The sequence below is a fragment of the Arvicanthis niloticus genome, chromosome 1 (genome assembly GCF_011762505.2).
Source record: "Arvicanthis niloticus isolate mArvNil1 chromosome 1, mArvNil1.pat.X, whole genome shotgun sequence".
Lineage (NCBI taxonomy): Eukaryota > Metazoa > Chordata > Mammalia > Rodentia > Muridae > Arvicanthis > Arvicanthis niloticus.
Window position 1 is genome coordinate 61,849,895 of NC_047658.1, and position 24,572 is coordinate 61,874,466.

General features: G+C 36.8%; 1 protein-coding gene across 24 annotated transcripts in view; it reads left to right on the top strand.

Annotated features, from left to right (window-relative positions):
- Dlg2 (discs large MAGUK scaffold protein 2) overlaps window positions 1–24,572 on the top strand; it is a 1,841,012-nt gene that overhangs the window by 1,377,266 nt on the left and 439,174 nt on the right. For all 24 annotated transcript variants that reach the window (XM_076937777.1, XM_076937790.1, XM_076937770.1 and 21 more), the window contains one exon: window positions 10,391–10,527. In XM_076937777.1, the coding sequence (XP_076793892.1) occupies window positions 10,391–10,527 (137 nt within the window). The remainder of the gene's footprint in view (window positions 1–10,390; window positions 10,528–24,572) is intronic.

Consider the following 24,572-nt stretch of genomic DNA (forward strand, 5'->3'; position numbering starts at 1 on the left):
GGGAACTTCCTCAATGGGAAGAGTGGGAGAAAGCAGCTTCACTTTTTTTCCCTTAAATTAGCTTTCAAATTCTAGAACCCCGAACTTGAAAAAGGGCAATAAAGTCACACTCTCCGAACAAGAGAAATGCTTAACAGACTTGTTTTGGAACGAGGAATTAGACTACATGCTTTCATTTACTTTTGAATACTCCTCTATGCTTTTACTGCTAGGAAAAGCCCCTGGGTTTGGGGCTTATGTGGGTTCCGTTTGTTCTTGCAGCTCACTGCCCAGTTATCCTACCACGGTTAGATGTAGAGATTGCAATAAAACTAAAAGATCATTGTTATGCAAATTGACACATTCATAATCTCAGTGGCAGAGGGTTCTCTTAAAGTTCCTAACCTGGCAGACATGTTATAGCCCAAAAGCCCTGAGTCAGGACTGAAAGGGTGTATTGCACTTTCCACTACTATAAAATAAAATATAAAACACTAAAGGCAAGACAAAAATATGAGGAGTACTTTCAGCTAGGGGTATGGCTCAGTGCTGTAGCATTTCCCCAACATGTGCAAAGATCTGGATTCAATCTCCAACACCACACATGAAAATGAAAGAATTGCATATAGTTTAAGATAATACAACGTGCTCAATAAGAAATTAATAACAGCAAGCTTATGGCTTAGTCTACAGATATGGCTTTGTTTGCTTACTCATTGAGCATAAAGCAGAAGGGCAAAAGCTTCTGCTTGTTACCACTCTAAGCAATAAGCAAAAGCGTGAGCAGATGAAGATAGGGTGGTACACACACTTGCTTCAAAACAGTGGTGCACCTAACAATAGCAAGATCTCCCTAGAGTCTCTTATTCCAATGTGTCCCCATTCTTCCTGAATCTTAGTTACTCTTTGATTTGTCCTTACTTAGAGTACCAAATTTAATTTTACAATCTGTATGGATTAATCAATTTCACTTGTATTTTTCTTGCTATCCTCTCCAGTCTATTGAAACACTAAGCTTGACCACCTGATTTAGTATAAGCATTATGGTGTGTCTTTCTCTCTGTTGCTCTCCAATATAATTATTAAAAGTCCTTGAGAAGCCTTTAGAAAGTGAAGAATGTTCTGGAGCACTGACTAAACCAAATTCTGATTGAATATCCATCTGCCAACAGCCATCTAAATAGCTGTACATCCGAAAATTGCGGAACCTACTTCTTCAAAAGCATTCAAGCTAATTATGTCAATTGTTGAGATATATTCACAGTTTCCGTGTACTTGGAACCAAGCTTAATTCCTGTCAAAGCTCATGCAGTCCTAGATGTATAGATACTGTTAATTATATTTTATCTGATACACAAACAAAATTCTCACAGAGGCTCCTCAAAAGCTAAAGAACTCATGACTCAAGGAATGCAAAGAGTCACTGGAGTAGAGTCATTGAGAAGGTGACAGAGTGTAAGAGACTGGACTCAGCTCTATAATACATCTCTTTTCTCTGTTGAGAAAAATGTGTTGTAAAAATATACAATAGTATTTAAGATAGTCCGGGAAATAAAATATGAGATGATATATGATGTGACAATGGTTAGATATGATTTTTACATCTGGCAATTCATTTTATATGCAAGCATTTCATCTTATCTAAGCTTTATGCAATTCTAAATGAATAGGAGTTATAAAGAATCATTATTACATTCAATTAATTATAATCTTGAAAAGGAAGGAAAAGATAATGGATACTCTTTGCACGCTGACATATTTTGTGGTAATCTTTCATAGATTATCATAGTTCTCACCGTGATTTTAGGAAGTAGCTTGTAGCCTCCTATATTTTCCTGATAGACTTAATGCTTAGAAAGCTAAAAGTACTATGTGGCCTTGCGTGCTAGGACCAATCAAGGTTTGTACCTTTTACCTTTGTACCATCCACATTGCCCCCATGTCTTATTTTATTAAACCATCCTACAGCTCAGAAAACAAACCTATTGAGACTTTAAGTATTCATTAAGTACGTTCAATTATGTCAGAGAATATTTTTGAAAAGTCAACTAACTTGGTTAGAGTGTAAAATCAACCTTTGTTTGAGTGTGTGAGATACACTATACAGGTGAAAGGGTTTGATGCCAAGAATTTTTATTCACAGTGAGACAGTTTGTGAGAAGGCAAAGATAACCAACCGCAGTTGCTGTTACGAAAGATCTTCGCCCTGCCCCACAAACTCTCCTAAAGGAGCCTCAGTCAGTCGGGCACTTCTACCATGCCCTTTAGTTTTTGCATAGCAAGCACAAAGCTCTGGGTTCAACTCCAGCAACACATCTAAACTGAAGTACAACCCCAAAGGAAGAAGACATATAAAGCATTATATGTGGTCAGTGCAGAGCATTTTTATTTTGGAGTAATGGAGATTAGGAAGGGCTTGTAAACAAGATGCTACTGAACAAAGCTCTGTCTTTGTGGATGGAAACATACCATGATGCACTTAGGTACTTTCAGGTGTTTTGGCTTGGTTTCCACAGCAACCTCTCAGCCAACTGGAAAAAAATCCTCATCCAATTTTAACATATGAAAAAAATAGCTTTTTATCTTTGTGATAATATGTTATTTTTATTACTTTATGTGCGGGTATCTCGATGCCTTGAAGTCAGTCCGTAAAGTATTTGGATATCAATTGTAATATGCTTGGTTCACAAATGACAGCTAATTTTAACCTGGAAAATCCATACTCATGTGATGGCAGGTAGAAGGGTGGCTTATTACTTAGGTTACATTATTATTTCATAACATTGAAAAATATGCCACTTAAGGTATGCTAAAATAGACTTAACCACTAGGAGAACATACCTGTAGGAGAAGTATCAAACTATCCCAAGTCCCAGGAGCAGTCCTGTGGTCTGAGCAGGCAGTTTGATTTATAACATTCAAAGAAAACTGGCCAGTGATAGTCCTTTGAGTGAGTAAATAGTTAAATTTGTCTTGCCTTAATAATTACTATTGTTCTTTTAGGAAGAATGTTTACATAACTTTATTGAATTCAATAATACTTCTCATAGTAGCTGACATGTTGAAAGTACTTACTATAAAATATTGTAAGGCTTTTAGTCTAAAGAAATGAACTAAAATATATGTATCTCTGCTACTGTGGGAATGCTAGATATTTAAAAGCATGTGTATATCATGTGCCTATTTGCTCACTGAATGATTTAGTAGACTTGACCACAACAATCACTAGATGCTCAACACTGTGCTCAACAGTCTATATCATGCAACCCCTCTTCAGTGGGATCATGTAATTTATTGGAAGATGGGAGGGAGAGAGAATAGCAGTACACATAAGAGACCAATTTGTGAGATTCCTCTATTTTTCGTGCTAAGAATTTTTGAAGAATCTTTAAAAAGAGATACTAATGTTCTAATTAATTTATCTGTTTCAAGCCTTAATTAGATAATCATTATAGATACTTGGGTGTATTTTTCTAATAAACTGCATGCTTTCTGGGCAACTACTTAAAATTTTCCAAAACTTTCTTTAGTTCTCTGACATCATCACTATCCTTATTCTTGGGTAATAACTATCTTTTCTTGTTGTCAAATAAACTAAAAATGAGATGATCTTCATTGTCTTGCCATTATGCCTAGAGTCCTAATGTTTATTATTGGCACCCTTTCTTATTTTACTTCTGATCAAGTCGAGATTGTTACCTTCTGGGTTCCTTCATTTGTCACAGGTTGACTGTTAGTTACTGCATCAGTAACTGAGAAAATATGACCAAGGTTCCAGTTCAGGAAAACTGTCTGTAAGAATAAAGCAAAAAGTCATAGACAGAGATACCTGATGTCCTCCTCTGGACTCCACGTGCACACATGGATAGGCATAGAGGCATTTACACACACATAAAACACAGATGCAAGGTAAGCCATCAGAGAAAACAGAAATGTAGTCAGATAAATTAAAGAAACAAGATAACGTTACATAGCAACTTTCAACCCATGGGTCAAAACCCTGCATATCAGATATTAACATTATGATTCATAACAGTAGCAAAATTACAGCTATGAAGCACAATGTTTGGGGGCCACCACAACACGAGGAACTGTGTTAAAGTGTTGCAGCATTAGGAAAGTTGAGAACCATTGATTGAAAAGTAGGAATATCAGTTATATCAGCAGTGCTCCAGGCAATGTAGTAAATTCAAAGGCATATCAAGTCTGCAGGACCTGTGCGTGAAAATTCTGTGCTGCTCACCTGATGGAACTTGTTTATGATTTATACAACTACACTCACTACAGGAGGAGGGAACATTGAAAATAACTTGCATATGGCAGTATATTCATAAGGCTGTCATTTAAAAAGAAAGATCTATGTATAATAAATATTACTACTCAGCCCCTGGAGACCAGAAATTATAGTCATTTCCTAAGCCTGCCACAACAAAGTGTTACAAAGTGGATGGTTTAGAAAAATACAGAAATATACTCTGACAGGCCATGAGGCTACTGATCTTATGTGAAGGTGGCATCTGATAGATTATTTTCAGAAGACCCTGAGGGGGAGTGTATTCAAGTCTTCCCAACTGTTAAGATCATTGAAAATCTTTAGTATACCTTGGTTTATAAGTCTATTTTTCCAATATCAGCTTCCATCATCCCTTGAATTATTCCTGTGTATTTTGGTGTCTAGATTTCCTCATTTTCTCAGAATTAAGGCATAAATTTATCCATATTAAACTCACCCTAATTTGTCTCCATAATAAAGCTGGTTCTAAACAACCATACTACCAGGTTCCAGGGCTTTTGCAGAAGTGGTTCATACCTAAAGGATGCCATGGACATAGACTGTGCCATGTGAAATGAGGAGGATGAGATTGAGCAGATTTTCAGTATGGTCAGTGAGGTTAGGAACTATATGTCAATCACTATTCACAAACATCTGCTCTTGCAAGAAAGGCTGTTATGAGTTCAAGGAAATATCTTTTTAGATAGGAAAGACGAGCCAATCCGAGAGGAGGGGATAAAGGAAGAACAAGCGATTTCCTATGAGGACAGATACAGGCTTGGAAAACAGGGTGTGCATGCTACTTTGAGTCAGTGAAAGCAGCAGACAAGAGTTTCTGTGAATCTCACGAAATAGGTACTGGGGGGAAAGTCTTCAGCTGTGAGACTCTATAAAAGTACTGAGCATTGCAAAGAGTTTTCAAAGGGCCACTTCTTCAATTCCAAAACTTTGTCATTTGAATCTAGAAAAAAATCCAAAGAGTAAGCAAATTGGTTTTGACTTTTAATTACAAAGATCCACTGCAACCAAAGGGATTCATTCATCTCGCAAATAAAAATAAAAGGCACATCACTGTTTATTTTAAGCATTTTTTTTCTTTCTAAATGTAAAGAGATTTCAAATGGTCTGTTATCAGTACTGAGCAGACACATGGGTTCGATTTCTTTTCTGTTCTTTCTTTTTAACTTGCTTGTGTGTACATTCAAATATTAAGCTGCCCTCGAGGGTAGGTGTGTTCTAAGACAGGCCAGCCAGAGTTCAGGAACAATTCACTGTTTCTCCTTCAATAAAAACATACACGGAATGTGCAGAATATCAATAGTGCTCTCTATAAAGCAGTAAACACCCTCAATGACAGATCCTAAGTAAGCTGTGACAGAACCAAGCTGTTTAATAATATCAAATTGTTTGGAGAAGCCCTCAAGGGATGTCCCAGTAAAGTCACATAAAATGATGTTGAAGCAAGTTATTGACTGGTGCTCAGCTATCACAAGGCTCGGTGCTTTACACCCACAAGGCATGCATGGGCACATTGTGATCATATGACATTTTTAAGTATTTCATTTTATTCTGAGCTTCCTAAGCACAGTATCAATCTATGCTGCCAAGACTTCAGCTCCAGCCCCCGCCTCTTACCGACACCTCCCCCTCCGTGTAGGCAGACAACCACTGAAAGCCTGAACTGTGATCCACTCACTGCCTTCTCTATTTATACAGTGAGCAAGACATTCTGTATTGGAAGAGGTCAATTAAAGGTGTTAGTAAGCTTCGTGTGTTGCTTCCTGGTACCTGCATCTTCTATGCTAATATGTGTGATGAAGAAAATTTGGGAATACATAAAAAATCTGGAGTGAAGCCAGCTTTACATAATAGGTGGAATCCTAAAATTCTACAAGAACATCCACATTTGTCAAACATAGTTTTAATTACTTAGGGGATTAGCTGTTTGAGTTTGGCAAGTCTTTTGTCATTATGGGAGCCCAGAAATATCTGTTAATTTTATCTACTTTTGTGATTTGATTAAGGAGGGTTTTCTGTATTAGCTTTCTATGTAGCCAGCTAATTAGGAATATTTAGTTTTCATTTTAATGACCAAAGTATTCACACTGGGTGGTACAAAGGTGAGCAATGCCAAGTCTTTTCACCGAATGGATTTTGTAATTGACTAGTTTCATGGTTGGTCTAGAGTTATGTCCTTATCATGAAGGCAAAAAAAACCAAACCAAAACAAACAAACAAAACAAAACAAAACAAAAAAACAACAACAACAAACAAACAAAAAAAACAGGTGGTGACCAATGAGAGTTTTATTTCCTAAAACCAGTGATTTTTTGCATTGCTGACTCAAATATTTATAATTCTATTGTACCACCTTGGTCAGTGTAGTTCATCATACCACAGAAACATGTTGTCCTAGGATTTTGCTTCTGTGGCAGGTTCAGGAAAGCTGGGTTTTATTGGTGCTGTCATTCAGTATTTCTGGCATCCAGAGGGAGGGTTGTGGTCAAAAGGTGCATTCTCTTTTATGAATCCTCCTTCAACCTAAGATGAAGCTGAAATGCTGAGCTTCTGTCGATCCTTTTCCAGACCCTTTAAAAGGCACACTTCTCTCAACACCTCCGCCACATCATGCCCCGCCTGTCAAAAGTATTTTAAGTGTCTGATTTTCTCAGCAGCCAAAGAGGCTCATAGAAGGCAGGGGATTGTATTTATCCAGAGTCTATTATGTGTCAATCTCTGTAGGATATAGAGTGTCTACCCTTTTATTTCAGATGAAAAAATTGAGAAAGGAATTTCCACAGTTGTTAGATAAAGAAGTCGTCGGGATGAGATGCTGCCTCTGCTGCTGGCCTTTCCCTGTTTATGATTGGCATAAACTCTGGGCAGACTGATGGCAGGAAGCTGATTTGAGTTCTCCTACACCCAAGATCTGCCTCACATACTCACTAGTTTCACTGACTGCTCAGCGTTCTGCCCCTCACTCACTCAGTCACCAATCTTCCTTTTAGCAGGAAGGTTTTTTCTTTTATGAGACCAGTGCCTCTCTTCCTCCTTTCATAATCATTTGTTCTTTCTCTCACTGAAAGTACACTTACATTAAAACTTCTATGTCCAACTTTTCTCTGTTTACACAATATAAAAAACAAAAAACCATGTCATTGCAGAGCTTGAATTTTCACCAAGAAGATAACTATAATACTGAATGAATATATTCATTATTCATTCTGTGAATATTCATATATATGAATGTCTGTGCTGATAATCCCAGCTTTTTGGAGGCCATGGTAGGAAAATCATATGAGCTCAAGAATCCCAGCCCAGCCTTGGCTACAAACAGAACCTATATCACAAACCAAAAGGCATACAGGTGACTTATTACAAAGTAATAAATGCTAAGAGAAAACAGAAAACAGAACATGATAAAATTGGTAGATATATTCATTGTTTTTCCTGTTACTATGATAAAACCCCCTGACAAAAGCACCTTAGGAGAGAAAGAAAGGCTTATTCACCTTGAGATTCCAGGTTAAGATCTATTATTGCAGGCAAATCAAGGTGGAGGAAACTTGAAGTAGCTGGTTACATTATACTTTAATCAAGAGCAGAAAACAATGAAACAATGAATTAATGCTAGCCTCAACTGTTCTTCCCTTGTATAGAACCAAGCCTCAACCCAAAGGAATACTGCCTACCTTTAGACTTGGTCTTTCTACATCAATTAACATAATCAGAACAATGCCCCACAGACATAGCAAAAGACAAAACTGATCTAGACAATTTCCTGTTGACACGCTCTTTCTAGGTGATTCTAGATTATAGCAACACGACAGTTAATGCTAACAGATGAAGTGTATGGTTAAGAACATTATTTAATAGAAAATCAGATTCAGGCTTACAGAGAAATTTAATATTTGAATAAAGCCTTAAAGGCATACTCTAGCCAGTTTATTTCTACTGTAGCCATGATAAATAAAACAGGATGACTGTCTTGGTCAAAATGGACAGAAATTGGTTATGAAATACATAGAATAGATGGGCATGGACATTTATGCTCTTAATCCTAGCACTTGGAAAGTGGAGAGTGAAGGGTCAGAAACTTTAGTCCAGTTTTGGCTTTACAAAGAGTTTGAAGCTGTCCTGTACTACATATAACCATGTCTCAAACCAAGAAAACCATACAATGTATTTAGAAGATGTTGGATGAATGAATGAAAATGTAAATGGATGGATGGATGGATGGATGGATGGATGGATGGATGGATGGGAATGCATTCAATCTTACAACATATATGGATATTTTTACTTGTAAATAAACTGGATTTATTTATAGAGACAGAGTTTCACATTATACACCATTCTGAATATCTGAAAATATTTGAAAATTATTCAGCTGAGGGTTGGTTTAAAATGTATTCATATATCATTAAAATGTGAGAAATATTTACTTTGTGCCATCAGACAAGCTCTCTGGGTCTCAGAGATCTGTATACCACAAACATCTGACTTCACCTTGAATAGAATCAGTAAATAAAAAGAAGTACATGAACTTAATCTCAAAAAAAAAGGAGGTGGGGGAGGAAACAGTTTTCAGCTGATGTATTTATGTCCAAATGTTCATAGTGATTTCATGGTCTTTCTAGAGTCTTCAACTCCAAATGTCAACTCTATAGTTATTCTCTTTATGGGACTTAATCTTTTTTATGGTGGTAATGTGTTCCATAGCTCTCAGGAACCAAGATTGTCTTTGGCATTTATTGCTGGACTAGTGGATGTAAATCAGAGCTCTTAGATATGTGTTTAACCTTTTTCTTTTCTGTATTTGGAATGACCTCTGTTGTGCTACAAATGCAGTAGACTGCATGTGAAAATGCAAGTGTTGAAGGTATATTTTTAAAATATTCTTATGCTCTGTTAGCCAATAAAGTTACAGTTTTGGACAACCTGAGCTAATGTGTGTTTTAAAGTTCATAAGAACAGCCAGTTTATTTATTCTTTGGTCATTGCTTTAAGTCCTAAAAAAAGAAATGTATTTGTCGTTCTATGGGGGTGGTGTCAAAGCATCAATAAAGAATAATTACTCACCTCAGTAGGAAATGAGGTAACACTTTTTAAATTGCAATATCAATTTGGAACCAGTTCCAATTATTTTAACAACTATTATAGTTTGCTTAACAAAATCATTGCATTTTTAATATAATTTCAGGGTATAACTTTATAATTCATTAAGTTGACATTTTGCCATTGTTTATATTGTCTTCAGAACATATATTTAATTTACTCTATATTAATAATCAAAAGTGTACTGAAATATATTTAATGTTATACAAAGTATTTTTATTATCACATAAAGTACCAAAATGTTTTGACAGCTTTATCAGTTATTTAATGTGTTTATGTGTGTGTGTATATGTGTGTATGTGTGTGTGTGTGTGTGTGTGTGTGTGTGTATTTAAGCCAAGAAATCCAAGAAACACAAACCTCTGTGTTTAATTCCAATGGGCTTCAATTATTCTTCTCCTGTAATTTTTAGTAACTTGCATGTTTTTTATATACTATAAGCATTTTACTGAATACATAGTCAATCATATTCACAAAGGGACTATCAATCATTTCTTTATAATTACTTTATAGTCAGGAGATAATTTTGCTCTTGCTGTATCTTCCATAGTTAAATAAAAATAAGCATTTTTGCAAACCAGAGTAAAACTCATTGCTTAAAATATGAGTCCACGTTTCATATGATCTTATAATTTTGCCATTCATTATAAAAGGAAAAGTGAAGGTGTCTTATTTAATATTCTTGAGATTCTCTATACAAAAGTACATCTCTCACCTTGAAGGGAATAAAAGCTGTATCCTTGTTCTGACCAGTTAGTCATCTAAACTCATTAGCTGGAAATAGTAGTGGTTGGTGCTCAGTCATCAAATAGGACAAAACTAAAATTTACGTGTGATTACCTAAAATAAAATCTTTGCTTCCTTAGCAAAAATCAATAAGCCCTTCAAATATTTAAAAACAGCATTGATTTCAGTAGTATACCTTGCTTTTATTTATTAGAAAAAGATAAACTAATTACTTGTCAGTTATTGATATATAGCTAATTGTATTTGTTTTTATTTTCTGTTCCTTTCCTCCAGGTTTAGGCTTCAGTATTGCTGGAGGGGTGGGGAACCAGCACATTCCCGGAGACAACAGCATTTATGTAACAAAAATTATAGATGGTGGAGCTGCACAAAAAGATGGAAGGTTGCAAGTAGGAGACAGGCTGCTAATGGTGAGTGTGACCCAAGCAAATCTGTGTACAAATGTATAAGCCTCTTTTTTCTCCCAATGTGACTGTCTTAACTTGGAAAGTTATAACAAAATACCATAGACTAGATGGTTTAAACAATAAAAATTTATTTTCTCACAATTACAGAAACTATTCCTTCATTTTTGTTAGTGCACTCCTCCAGGTTTGCAGATAGCCACCATCTGAGTACCTCTCACATGCCCATTCAATGTGCTCTTGCTGAGTGAGAGATGGATTCTTCTTCTTCTCCTTCTTCTCCTTCTTCTCCTTCTTCTCCTTCTTCTCCTTCTTCTCCTTCTTCTCCTTCTTCTCCCTCTCCCTCTCCCTCTCCCTCTCCCTCTCCCTCTCCCTCTCCCTCTCCCTCTCCCTCTCCCTCTCCCTCTCCCTCTCCCTCTCCCTCTCCCTCTCCCTCTCCCTCTCCTCCTTCTTCTCCCTCTCCCTCTCCTCCTTCTTCTCCCTCTCCCTCTCCCTCTCCCTCTCCTCCTTCTTCTCCCTCTCCTCCCTCTCCTCCCTCTCTCCCTCTCCCTCTCCCTCTCCCTCTCCCTCTCCCTCTCCCTCTCCCTCTCCCTCTCCCTCTCCCTCTCCCTCTCCCTCTCCCTCTCCCTCTCCCTCTCCCTCTCCCTCTCCCTCTCCCTCTCCCTCTCCCTCTCCCTCTCCCTCTCCCTCTCCCTCTCCCTCTCCCTCTCCCTCTCCCTCTCCCTCTCCCTCTCCCTCTCCCTCTCCCTCTCCCTCTCCCTCTCCCTCTCCCTCTCCTCCCTCTCCTCTCCCTCTCCCTCTCCCTCTCCCTCTCCCTCTCCCTCTCCCTCTCCTCCCTCTCCCTCTCCCTCTCCCTCTCCCTCTCCCTCTCCCTCTCCCTCTCCCTCTCCCTCTCCCTCTCCCTCTCCCTCTCCCTCTCCCTCTCCCTCTCCCTCTCCTTGGCTAGCAATCTTATCAGATTATGACCTTTCCTTTAACTCATTTAACTTTTATTATATTCCTGTACAGCAATGGACATCAGCAAGCAGCAGGACTGCAGAAAGGAAAGGGGAACCTCAGAGAAAGAATGGGAAATTCCTAGTAGCAGGCAAGCATGTTTAGATATTTGGCCAGTATCTAAAAGAAAAAAGAGATAAAGATGGAAAAGGAAAGCAGGCAGACATAGCAGTGTAGCGTGATTGAAGCTCTATGAGCTGTTACATTCAAAAATGGCTTTTGGGAAGGAAAAATATATTATCTCATTAAGGAGATAATTATTCCTCCCATCTCTTTAGCATATTCTCAAATGAATCCATTTTCATAAGCGATGGTCTTCTGGAAACCTAGAGATGGAGTCAAAAAGCCTATTATGTGGGAAGGTAAGAGTCTATCCAAATTTCCAAGAGCTCCTGAGCCTAATGTCTGTCTAACTACTTAAGATGAATTCTGTCTCCAAGGAGCCATTATCTACTCTTCCTTTATGAAAAGTGTTAGGGGAAGAGTGGTATGCAAAATTCAAAAGAAAGATCATTGCATGATATATGTCAGCTTGGAAGATAAAGCATCACAGTTTTTTATTGGTTAGTCTTACATTCCTAGGATCTAGGGAGTTTCTGTTTAATCCCTGTGGTCTAACTTCTGATTGTGAACAGCCTTTGTACTAAATCCATCTCTATATATGGTATATATTGAATTTCAAAGAACTCCTTATATTTCTTTATAAGGTAACATTTATTTCCCATGATGGAATAATTTTAAAGCAAAAGAAAACAGGAGTAGAGATATTTAATAACTTAGCCATGTTTCTATTGTTAAAGATGGAGGGAACTGGCTTTGCAGATAATGCAATCTGACTGTCCATTCATGTTCATCACCTCAATTAATACTTATATTACAGTATAATATTTTTCTGTGCACGAGATGGAATTCATTTCATTGAATCTGCCAGTCAGTCTGTCTTTCCTCCTTTTGCTTGGAATTTAGTTAGTAGTTTAATGAGTATGTCACCCAACTACCATTTCAAAGTGTAGGTAGTCTTTAGGAATGACTTCTTCTACTGAGAAAACATCCAGTCAAGTTGTACAGGCCAAAATAAGAAAGGAAAGAAAGAAAAAGGAAGGAAGTGAGAGAGGGAAGGAGCAATGGAAGGAATAGTAGATGGAGGAATGGGGGAGAAATGAAAGGAGGGATGGATAGAGAGAGGTAGGGAAGAAGGAAGGAAGAAAAGAAGGAAGGAAGGAAGGAAGGAAGGAAGGAAGGAAGGAAGGAAGGAAGGAAGGAAGGAAGGAAGGGAAGGAAGGAAGAAAATAGGAAGGAAGGATAGAGAGAAAAAAAAGCACCAATAAGACCTTTAGTCAAACTTGCTACTCAGTGTTTCAAAATTCTTGACCACCTAAAGACACCACCATTTTTATTCTCAAGAAACTGTGAACCTTTTGTTTCTTTGTATGCTTTGGGTAGTAATCTTGTGATGTTGCCTTTTCATATGAGAAAAAAATATTTTAGGTACTTAAGACATGAACAACTTTTGCTTAACATAAATTTAATTATTTAAAATGTTGACATTAGAATAAGTGTGAAACTATCTTCTACATTGAAAATGAAAAACAAAAACAACAACAACAACAAAAAAAACCTTTTTCCTTTTCAAGTAATGGCTGCCTTAGGACAGGCTTCACCTTTTATATACTCCGAGTTCAGATATAACTTTCCCAGCATTGCTTCATCTGATGTCATTGTGAGGTCATGCTAGACCTGTCTGCTGAGTTCCTGAAGCTGGACCTAAATCTGTAGACTTATTTCTAAATTCTAAGAAAAAAAAAAAACCCTATATCTATATAATTCTACTAATGATATTTTTCAGATGCCATGGTATTTTTCCATGGTAATTTTATATTCATTATAAATATAATAATTTTGAAAAGAGCTGTGACATAATTCTTCCTTGTTTTAAGCGTTAAGAAATGAATGTATTTTTTAAAATGAACTTTCCAGAATAATAGCTCTCTTCCGTCCTATATAAAGAAAACCATAATTAGGACTCCCAAGGCAACTGGCAAGTGGAGTCTGGGAATGAAAGAAAATTGTTCATGTTAAAATATTCTGAAAGCAAAAAATGACCCTGAGAGACAAATACAAACAAAAAATAATTAGTGACACTACCCTGAACACCAATTACCTTACGTTGTCTCCAAGATACGTTACAGCTTCTCATCACTCCACTTAAGCCCTACTTTATAATGTCTTTTTCATACTCTTCCAACTGTCCTTCCCCCAAAGGAAGTGCACATGATTTAGACTCTGACTTACCAGCTGCAGCGTTCTAAATATGCCATTCTTTCTGAAGCTGTTTACCCCACTTCCTTCTTTTGGTCCTTAGGAAAACGTCCCCAGTATGTTACCCACTTAGAGTACTTTAAGTACACTGGCCTGAAAATGAAACTCTACATTGGGCTATGGCTCAATAAAAGAGCTTGCTTTGGAAAATCCTGAGAATGGCAACAAATAAAAATTAGTGTATATTGAACTCCCATTAGTTCTTTTAGACCTTGTAGCTACATTTCTACAGTTCTGAAAGTCTCCAGTCACCTAGTAAGTGAGGCTGCACCCTTGAGAGAGCAGTCTTAATAATATGCCCCTTGGCTTGATAACTTCACGTTGGGCATCTCCTGATTCATTCTATATAGAGTATACAGTTCCTTTTAAGAAAGTTTTTATGTTTCAGAATTTAAATTTTAAATGTCATCTTTGTTTGGAACCTCACAATCTCACAGAAAATCAACTGTGTGGAGTGATATTTCACTTCTGATGAGACCCTTTAAGAATGGAGAATATAATACTTCCCCACAGATACATAATGGGTGCTAACCACCATCACCTATTTTTTCTCATTGCATTGAAAATTATTTTCTATACTTTTCTTCCTTTGTATTCCCGCCCTTAGAAATGGCAAGGATCAGTCCCTTTTTCATATATATGTACAAGTTTCTACTGCCATATCTTCACTGCCCAGTCTTAAGCTTTCATATCCTCAGGCCTTGCATAAGGTTTCCTTTTTCTATCCAACTATTTGCCATAAGACATAGGTGGTTGATCACTGGGGAACAGTCACTGCAAACTGAGTTTTTTAGATAAGAGAGTAGCAAAAGGTTAACTTTGAAACTTGTATATCTTTTATCATAAAATCTGTGAGCAAGAAAAACCTGTCTGTCTTGTTAATAAGAGATCTAGTAGTCTTAATTAGTTAATGAATTGACTAATGAGCTAACAGTGGTGGATTCCTTGGGGTAAGGAGCTAGCTGCCTGTTCTTTAGTTGTCAAGCTTCAGTTAGCTTAGCCATCAATGTAATCAGAGACCCGAGAAGCATACATTATAATCTAGATATCATATATTAATTAAAATTATAGAAGTTAGTCTATATCCAATTACCTAAACAGTTCTCTCAAGTGCCTGTGGTCTCCATTGCAATGCAGGCAGATGAAGTCTGGCCATCAAGCCCAGAAGATGAGAAGCTTTTTTCAATGGAGGAGGAACATGAAAGATGACTTCACCTACCCTTATATAATATGAAACATTTAACTTTCCGGGTGTCCTCTGTTTGTCCACAGTTTAGGTAGAGTCCTGGCAGTGTATAAGGCATAGGGGCAGTGTTGTCCAGTGGCTGGTGTGTCACAATCCAGGTAGAGTCCTTTGTTGGTGTGCCCATATCTTTTTGGAGACCTGGGAAGGGGCAGGTGGGTCAAAGATTTAGAAATCTCTGTCTGTCGTAGCAAGTTTAAAGATTTAATGCCATACTCACCAGATTTCTGACAGGATTGAAAGCTAGTGTCTATTAAGCATGACTGAGTTAGACAATCTATGTCTATGTCCTGGCTAGATAGATGCTGGGTATAACATAAAGGAACTGCCACCATTTGTTATCACACATTCATTTTTTTTCTCTCAATTTTTGTTTATATTGTGTATGTTTTAGATGGAAGAGTTTTTTTAAAGATCGTATATATACATTCCTTAATGTTTCTTTAAATATGCTGGTTTATATTTTTCCTGTATATATATCTGTGTACTAGTTACATCCTTGATGCCCATGGAGGCTAAAATTGAGTGTAGGGTACTCTAGATCACAGATGTTTTTAACCACTACATGTGTGCTGGGAATAGAACCTGTGTTCCTATATTTTTATTTTTAATCTACCTGGTTTCTTTGTTTATGGGGACAGGATAGGACTGAGATTGGAAGAGGTGATCTGGGTTTTTGTCCTTATTTATAACAGTGTTATATTTGTATGCACTTACATATGACTAATGTAGTTCTTGTTCTGACACCATTTATTGAGTTTGTTTTCCTTTTGCAAAGGTCTTAGATGCCTTGGAGTTTGTGTTGATTTTGAACTGCCCAGTGTGGGCACTGGGAACTAAAGTCATGTCTTTTGCAAAAGTAGCAATTGTCCCTTTCTGCTTACTTTTTTATTTTAAATAAATTTTCACTTAAAACATCTTTGGGTTCCTAACTATCTTATTTTCCACATTTAAAGACCTAGGCAATTTTATACCACCTAAGCTTAGAACAAATTATGATGTAAGGAAGAATGATACTATCTACTTTGCCACAAACATATAGTGTCTGAAATGAGGTTATATAGCCATCCAGTTGTATGTTTCATGGTCACCCAAATATTTGGTATGTATTGTATATTTCCATGTAAAATTTTACTGACCTTTGTGTCATGGCATTAAAATTTTTTATCTGTTTATTTAATTGAATTCCAGAGATAACAGATGTTTGTGGATTATACTGGAAACGTACTGTTGACTTCTGAGTGAATAGATTATTACTTGGTCTTGAGTATCTTGAATCAGATGGTCAAAAGTTGACAACATCAAAGTTTTGGGTTTTTTAAATCTTTCGTATATTTCCATACACTCTTTCTTCTTAAACCTTAGCAATATGCTCCTCAGAGCCAAATATATTATAAAAATGTAGTCTTTTCACCATCTTTGCATAAAATACCAGAGACTTAAAATCTGGTATCATTTGTCATTTTTACAGCAGTAACATTAGTTGTTGGTTGTCAAGCTCCTTGTCACATTATAATTTAAGGTTTAAAATCTTACACTTTCCCCTCTATAACCTCTACTTGACATTTAAAGAAAAAAATGTCAGTAAGAGAATTTATATACTTTCGCAGAGAATGAATTCATCTCTTCTTTCCTTAAAAGGGAAGTAGTAAAGGAAGGAAAGGATGATAAATGCATTGAAGTCAAGTGGAAAAACACTGGACTCTGACTTTGAGAAACTATGTATTAGTCATGGGCAGACCCTAATCTACCAAGACCCTGTAGGCAAGCTAGGGGCATCTTTGTTCACTTATTTTGATTTCTATACCATAGCATCATTGCCTTAGATTAGCATTTCCCACTGTGTGTTTTTAAATATTAGCACCTTTTCTATGTTACTTTAAAGAACTCTAAAACCATAAAGGACTGAGAAATTCTGAAACATGTATGTGATTCTTTTGAGGCTTCTGAATAAACATACAAAAAGCATATTAAAATAGAATAAATGAGCATATAAAAATGATAAACATGTGAAAATCAACATAAAAAACATTACAAAGATCTTTGAAGTAATCAACTAAAGAAATATTTTTACTAAATCTACACATTTCAACCTTATTTCTCATGAAATGCTTTCATTAAAATAACACTAATAAAACACTCACAACTATAATTTAGTGGAGCATACTCTGCGATATATAAGCGGCCCTTCATTTTATTCCTAAGGTAAGCATGTGTTAAAGACACCAAATAAGTTTGGGGAATAGGAAAAACAATACTTTTTCTGAATGAATATTGGTTGTGAGGACTTAAATCGGTTAACTTTTGGTAGCTTTATAAAACTGCCTGGTTTTATTCAAACATCAGTAACAATTGGCATAATATTGAAGACAATGCAAATAATGGAAATTATCTGAGTGATAAATAGGACATTCACTGATGGTGGCAATCCATCTTAGATAAGCACATGAGCTGTAGTCCTTCAACCAACAACCACTTCTATGTTTCCACGGTCAACCGTGCATAGAGAGCCACGTACTGCTCCCACTTGCCCTTACGAGATAGTCAGAGCACTTGCCACACTATTCTCAATTGGAGCCAGAAAATTCCCAAAACTGTATAACTAGTAAATTTGGAAATTGGATGCAGATCTACAAAAAGGTTTCCTGGAGCCCTATTCCCTTCATCCATTTATCCAATGCCTCTAGTTCTCAGTCCCATTTGTACACCAGAATCTCATGGTTAGCTTCTGAGCACAATGAATACCCAGTCTTCAATCAATCCCAAATAAATAAGAACCTCTCTGACATAGGGATTCTATTCATTTGAGTTTTATTTTCCAAATGATTCTCTCATGGGACCTAGGACAGAACCAATCTGACCTTGACCTAACCCTACCTGAGCCTTCTCCCTGTTGCTGCTCTCCTGAGGGCAGCCCTGTTGGTGATTCTCTCACTACATAACAGCATGATCATTGCATAGTCACCTAAAGTCACATGGAAGGCATTTGGAGTAATTCATATTCCTCAGACTCCCTTCTAGTTTACTCAAATGCAATAACTTTTAAGACAACACAACTCCATTGATTTAGTTTAAGGATTAAATCTTTCATGATTTTTTTATGTTGCTTATACTCTTGTTTATATAACTTTCTCTGCAGGTATTATATGTCTTTCAATTATTAGTAGTATTATCTATAGTCCCTGGGGATTTAACAAAGCTTGTGGATGCTTATGTAACCACTTAGCCATTCAGCTATTGCATATCCTATTTCAATAATGTGGAGTCTTCCAAAGTTCAAACGCTAATACTGATCTATCACTCTTAATAGTATTAACCTCTCCATATGTTGCTTACTAGTTTTATAAAAAGTACTGATTTGATTTCTTTTTTGTTTTGTGGTGATAAGAATTGAAAACAGGGCTTTGTATATAGAAGGCAAGTATTGCACCACTGAGCCATATGCCCAGAACCAAAATTATTTTAATAATACATCCCAGTAGTAAAGCACAAAAGTTGCCTCTAATATATGCAAGTATCTTCAAATGGTGTGTGTGTGTGTGTGTGTGTGTGTGTGTGTTTGTGTGTGTATACAATGGTTTCTATTGCTGTGATAAACACAGAAACTAAAACAGCTTAGAGAGGAAGGGTTTACTTCATTTTGCAACTCTCTTTCACACTCCATCACAGAGGGAAGTCAAGCAAGGTGGGAACCTGGAGTCAGGAACAGAAGCAGAGACCATGGAGGAATGCTGCTTACTAGCTTGCTCCTTGTGGCTTTTCTCTACCTGCTTTATTATAGCATCCAGGACCACAGGCCCAAGGATAACAGCATTCCCAATAGGCTGGCCCTCCTACATTAAGAATTAATCAAGAAAATACCTCTATAGACTTGTCCACAGGCCAAGCAGGAATATTTTCTCAATTGAAGTTGCCTCTTATCAAATGACTATTTTGTATCAAGTTAAAAAAAAATAAAAAGAAAACAAATACAAAAAAACCCAAAAAACTACAACAAAAAATAAAAAAACAGCACATTATGTTTATATTTTCTACACCATATAAGAAATAACCAGAAATGTGGTCAATATTGATAGAATAGCTTCCTGTACCTCATGAATTGCCCTGGGTATCACACTGCCATGTCCATTTGGTGACCAGCACTATGGAGGAAGCTTCACTCAACGAAAAGAAAGATTAATAGATGTATAAATTATTTCTGGGAGAAGAAAATTTATCCAGCTGGAGTTGTAATTGTGCCTTAGAAGCTGAGGTGACCTAGGGCTCCCTTTCCGTCTGAGGATTTTATTCTTTAAATCCCTACCTGGCACAAACTGAAAATCCAGTGCAGTTGCTTGAATGACCTTCAAGTTTTCTCTTTCCCTCTCTGATTAACACAAATAGAAAGCAGAAACAGCACAGCTGCCCCACTCTTCCCATTAGGCAGGGACTTTGATCCTGTTGGATATGGCTCAATCATTATTTTACAGCATATTTAGCTCATTTCAACCCTCGTTAAGTGCCAGATACTTATAATGATTCATGTGGAAGAATGCAAAAAAAAAAAAAAAAAGAGGAAAGAATATAATTGTGTCATTCTTCTTGAAAATATTAAGGGCAGATAAAGGTAAGAAGAGTCACTGCAGGAGTGGAGTTGAGCACAGTAGGGTTGACAGCATCCTCCTCCAGGAAGAAGCTATTTCTAGAAGCAGGCTCAGCAGCAGCTCAGTGTCTGACTATGATAGTTTGGTTTCTATCTGCATAGCATTTCTTTTATATAGAGTTTCTGCAAGTTCACGGCATCATTCCTTCCTCACAAACACAAATGACCAAATAAGCACAATCATTATCTTCATTTGACACATCAAATTCCTAGTAAATAGATTGGATGACCCCAAAAAATAAATCATGAAACTAAAAACTGAAACCAATCTAGTCCTCAAAATTACCAGAGAAATATTTACACCTTGACACTGTGATGTATAAATGTATTTAATCATGAATCCTTTTAATAAAGTAATACCATACACAACACGGGGAGAATTGAGAAGGTCCTCCATTCCTGAAAATACTCAGATTTAAGCAGGTTTAACACATGGATAGTGTTTGTGATCAATTTAAATTGCACATAAGATGCAGCCCTCTTCGTCACTCAATTTCAGGTCACTCCTAAGATTGCCTTATACTGTGGCTTTCATATACACTGGGAAGAACCAGAGACTTAGACACAATTCAAGTTTAGATCGAGTGAATTTATTCTTAATGATAGCAGAAAGAAGGCAGCTTTAGAGCATGCAAACAGCATGCAGTCCCTGGCCTCCCTACTTAGCTTTCATTCTTCTTGATTTAAGTTGCTTTTTTGTTGTTTTGCCCAAGTAAAGTTAATCTTGTTATAAAAATACTGATGCATATTTATTGTCAAAACCAAGAAAATACTGATTAACCAAAATTGCTTTATATATCCTATTTGTAAAGATTTATTATTTCAGAAGGAATCTTTTTATCAACAGTTTATTTCAATATACTGGAGAGGTTTCTGTCATGGTGTTATATAGTTTTATTTTCATATCATTGATATTACTGCATTGGATTGATCTTAGTTTATTTCATGATCTAATAACCAACTATGTTGTCTCCATTTTAAAATTTAACAGTGGACTTAGGATTTTTCTCCAGTGTTTCTGAATTATATAGTTCTTTATACTAACTTTTTAGATAAACTTATATTCCTAATCATCTCCCCCATCCTATTCCCCAGACACAAACAGTCTTGCATGTAAATGAAAAGTCAGGTACTCATTAACAGTCTGCATATCACAGACTCCTGCTCATTCCTGCTTCTCCTATCCTCCATCCCCACTTTTACACTGTGATCTAGATACACACTAACACTTATTTAATTTTCTACACAACTGGGTCAGGTCCCCTTCCAGTAGTTCCCCAGCACCTCTGTCAACAGCTGATTTGCCACCTTGCATATGATGCTCCAAATCCTTCTCCTCTGTTGAGAGAATGAGTCATCTTACGTCTAGCTTCTTGGTCTTGGCCTCAATCCTCTACTGTTGCAAGTATGAGGGGAGGCTGCATATATGCCTCCTTCCTAGAGTGATTCCCACAGACAGCATCTTGCTCAAACATGCATCACTTCTTTCTCTGAAATCAGGCCAATTGGTCAGTGTTCACCACAATAGTCAAATACTTGATACAAAATTAAAAGAGGAAAATCAAAAGACAATGAAAAACAATGACTAGAACAGCTAACCAATCAATGTAATGTTTCTTTTCTCTATGTACAATCATCTTCAGCTGTAGGCCCTTTATGTTGAAAGTTCATAGTATAATACACACACATAATCAACCCAAACACATCCACTTTGTGAAAAACAATTTTGAAAACTTCAGCATAAACGAGCACATTTGGGACCTGATCCCACACTATTCTAATTTTTTTTAAAGACCATAGAGAAGCTTCATCAGAAGAACCCTAATTATACTCCTCAGTTCACAGATGTTTGCAGAAAAATGATCAACAAAAAAAATTTGCTATAAAATCCTGTTTCCTAGGAAGCAAGGTAGATGGTGACAATAAAGAGTACCAAGGTTACCAACCAATAATAAGGCCAGTGTACACTGCAGAAACCCTTCGAGACAGGGACCACTGCATTCCTATTTGATAGGAAATTGAAGCTTAGAAGGCTAAATAGGATTTCCAAAGAAACAGAGCTGGGCACCAAGACAAAGAGCTCAAATCTCAGTCGATGTAAAAGATGTAAAAGAAGACCCAATGACTCTCTCTCTCTCTCTCTCTCTCTCTCTCTCTCTCTCTCTCTCTATATATATATATATATATATATATATATATATATATATATATATATATATATATATCTTATTCATTCTGTTCAGGCATAGGCATACATGTGGACATCAGAGGACAAACTTCAGGAATTGTTCCTTGACTTTTTATTATGTTTGAGACAGGATCTTTTTCCCCCCGCTGTATAAGCCACTCTAGCTGGTCCCATACCTGTAAAGATTCTCCTGTGTCTGCCCCCTATCTGCTCATAGTGCATTTCGGGATTTCAGAAGCTTGAACTACTGTGTCCACTTTTACCTGAGTTCTGGAGAACCAGACTCACAGCAAGCATTTTTTATCCACTGGGCAATCTGCCTGGCCTCAAATGCACATGCTCTTACTTAATCAGTGTGCTCTATGGCCAATATGATAAAGAACCTGCTCCAGCACCAAAATTCATGTCAATGCTTCAATCTTTGGCCACCAAATAAAAACCAATTAAGCTGCCACTATCTTAAACTAACACTTATCCAACCAATGTCCTCTCTTTCCCACTCGCCTGCCTACATCTACCATTGGCTTAAATTACCATTCTCATCAATATTTTCTTGATTTTATGAAGTCTGTCTTTAAAATCTACTTGCCACTTTAATGGTAGTAATAGGTGGGATTTAATGATCATTGACAATATGTTTCACTGATAATCAAGCTGTATGTTTTCTGTGCCCTGGGGAAAAATATGAGTCCTTGTCAAAATAGAACTTCAGTGTCACTTGTAATCTGATCCAGTTGGTTCACAGCCCCCCAGAGTCCATTTCCATGCCCTTGTCATTTTCATGACCCCAAAATCTGTTCCTCTTTTATTTTCTCAATGTAGATACTTCTAGAGCCATGATCATAACATTAAGAGATATCTAGCTTGGGAGTCAGGTTTTAGAGACAATATCTGTTTCTATACATATTTTTTTTACTGCTGTGCATGGTTCCTTTCCCTAGTCACAAGTGGCCTTAAAATAAATAAATCATTAAAACAAAGATTTCCAAAGGATTATGAGATATATTAAAGCTCCTTCCATTTTTTGTATACATTTTGGTTTTGGTTCATTGTCTTAAGGTGATAGAGCATGATATCACCATTGATCACACAGAGTGTATGGTCACTACACTTAGTGTCACCATTGATCACACAGAGTGCATGGTCACTACACTACTCTGGCTTTTCAACACATCTGGTCACATATGTGTTCAGGAGAAACAGAGCAGGGCAAGCTTGGGAAAAGAACTTACCAAAATTACCCTTGAGGAAATGAGCTTTAACAGGAGAGAGAATGCTGTCAACCACAGGAGCCATTGTTGGGCCTTGAGTGGGAGAACTTAAGAAAGGACAGAAAATAAAACCAGAGGTGGCATGATCATGACACAGGGGGACATCATAGACATTATAAAAATGTTAATAAGAGAATTAACTCAAAGTTAAAGTAGAAGAAATATTTACTTTGAATAGCACATTAGAGAGACCTTAAAGGGGAGAGAGAGGAAGAAGGAGAAAGACAGAACACATATGAGAAAGCCTCTACTTCTGTTTAATTTTGTTTAATTTTGTTTTGTTTTGTTTTGTTTTATTCTGTTTTGTTTTGTTTTGTTTTGTTTTGTTTTTTCCTGAAAGAGTAAGTAAGAATCCTGGACATAGTCTCAAGCTGGTCTCAAGGCAGGCATTAGAGTTTTTTGTTCAAAAGGCATCAATTTGATTATAAGTCCCTGTCCTGTCTATGGGAGCTATGTATAAGCATATTAGGGGAGTTGTGGCCTGAGTTTTTTTCAGGCTGCACACCTGGTCTTAACATAGCAGGCCAGGTTCTAACAGCTTTGTGTCACTGTGGAAAGAGACTCTACTCTCTGAATGACAGAGAACTAGACAACCCTAAATATGAGCACTGAGGATAGACTAGTTTTGATCTTTCACTAGGCCTCTGACCTAACTGCTATATTTCCATTTGGAGCCTGTGTGGCCACTTTGTTCTAAGCTAAGCACTTTAAGTGTCATTTTTTTTCTCATCTGTAGAATGGGTCAAAATATTAGAGTTACCTACAGAGTTACAAAGAAAATAAATTATTTTATTTGTTTAAAACTACATGATAGGAGCTGAAGAAATGGCTCAGATGTTAAGAGCACTTTCTGCTCTTGCAAATAACCTGGGTTCGTTTCACACATGGAATCTCATCTGTAACTCCAGTTCCAGGGATCCAATGTCTTCTTCTGATCTCCATGGGAACCACTCATACATGTAATACAAACATATACATATAGGCAAAACATTCATACCAGAAAATAAAAATAAATCCAAATATGTATGTATTTATGTATGTGTATATATATATATATATATTCCAAATATATAACAGACATTAAGTAAATGCTGGACCTATTATTTTTATTATTTCTTTACAATTAATATCTGCAATCAGCTGTACTACCCATATGTGTGAATCCTCCACATTTGCTTCCTGTGTGGGATTTTATTCCCTTAGTATTCATCCCACAAACCTCACCTTGTTGGAGTGTGGGCTGGTTTGTGCAGAGACCCAGAAGCTGAAGAAGCAGTGAAGTTGCTTGTGATAGGGCAATTTCTGAGGATGAAGTACTTGACTTTTGATTCTGCCTCTATCACTGATCAGACCAGTGACATTCACTAAAACAGTGAAGCACCACAATACCAC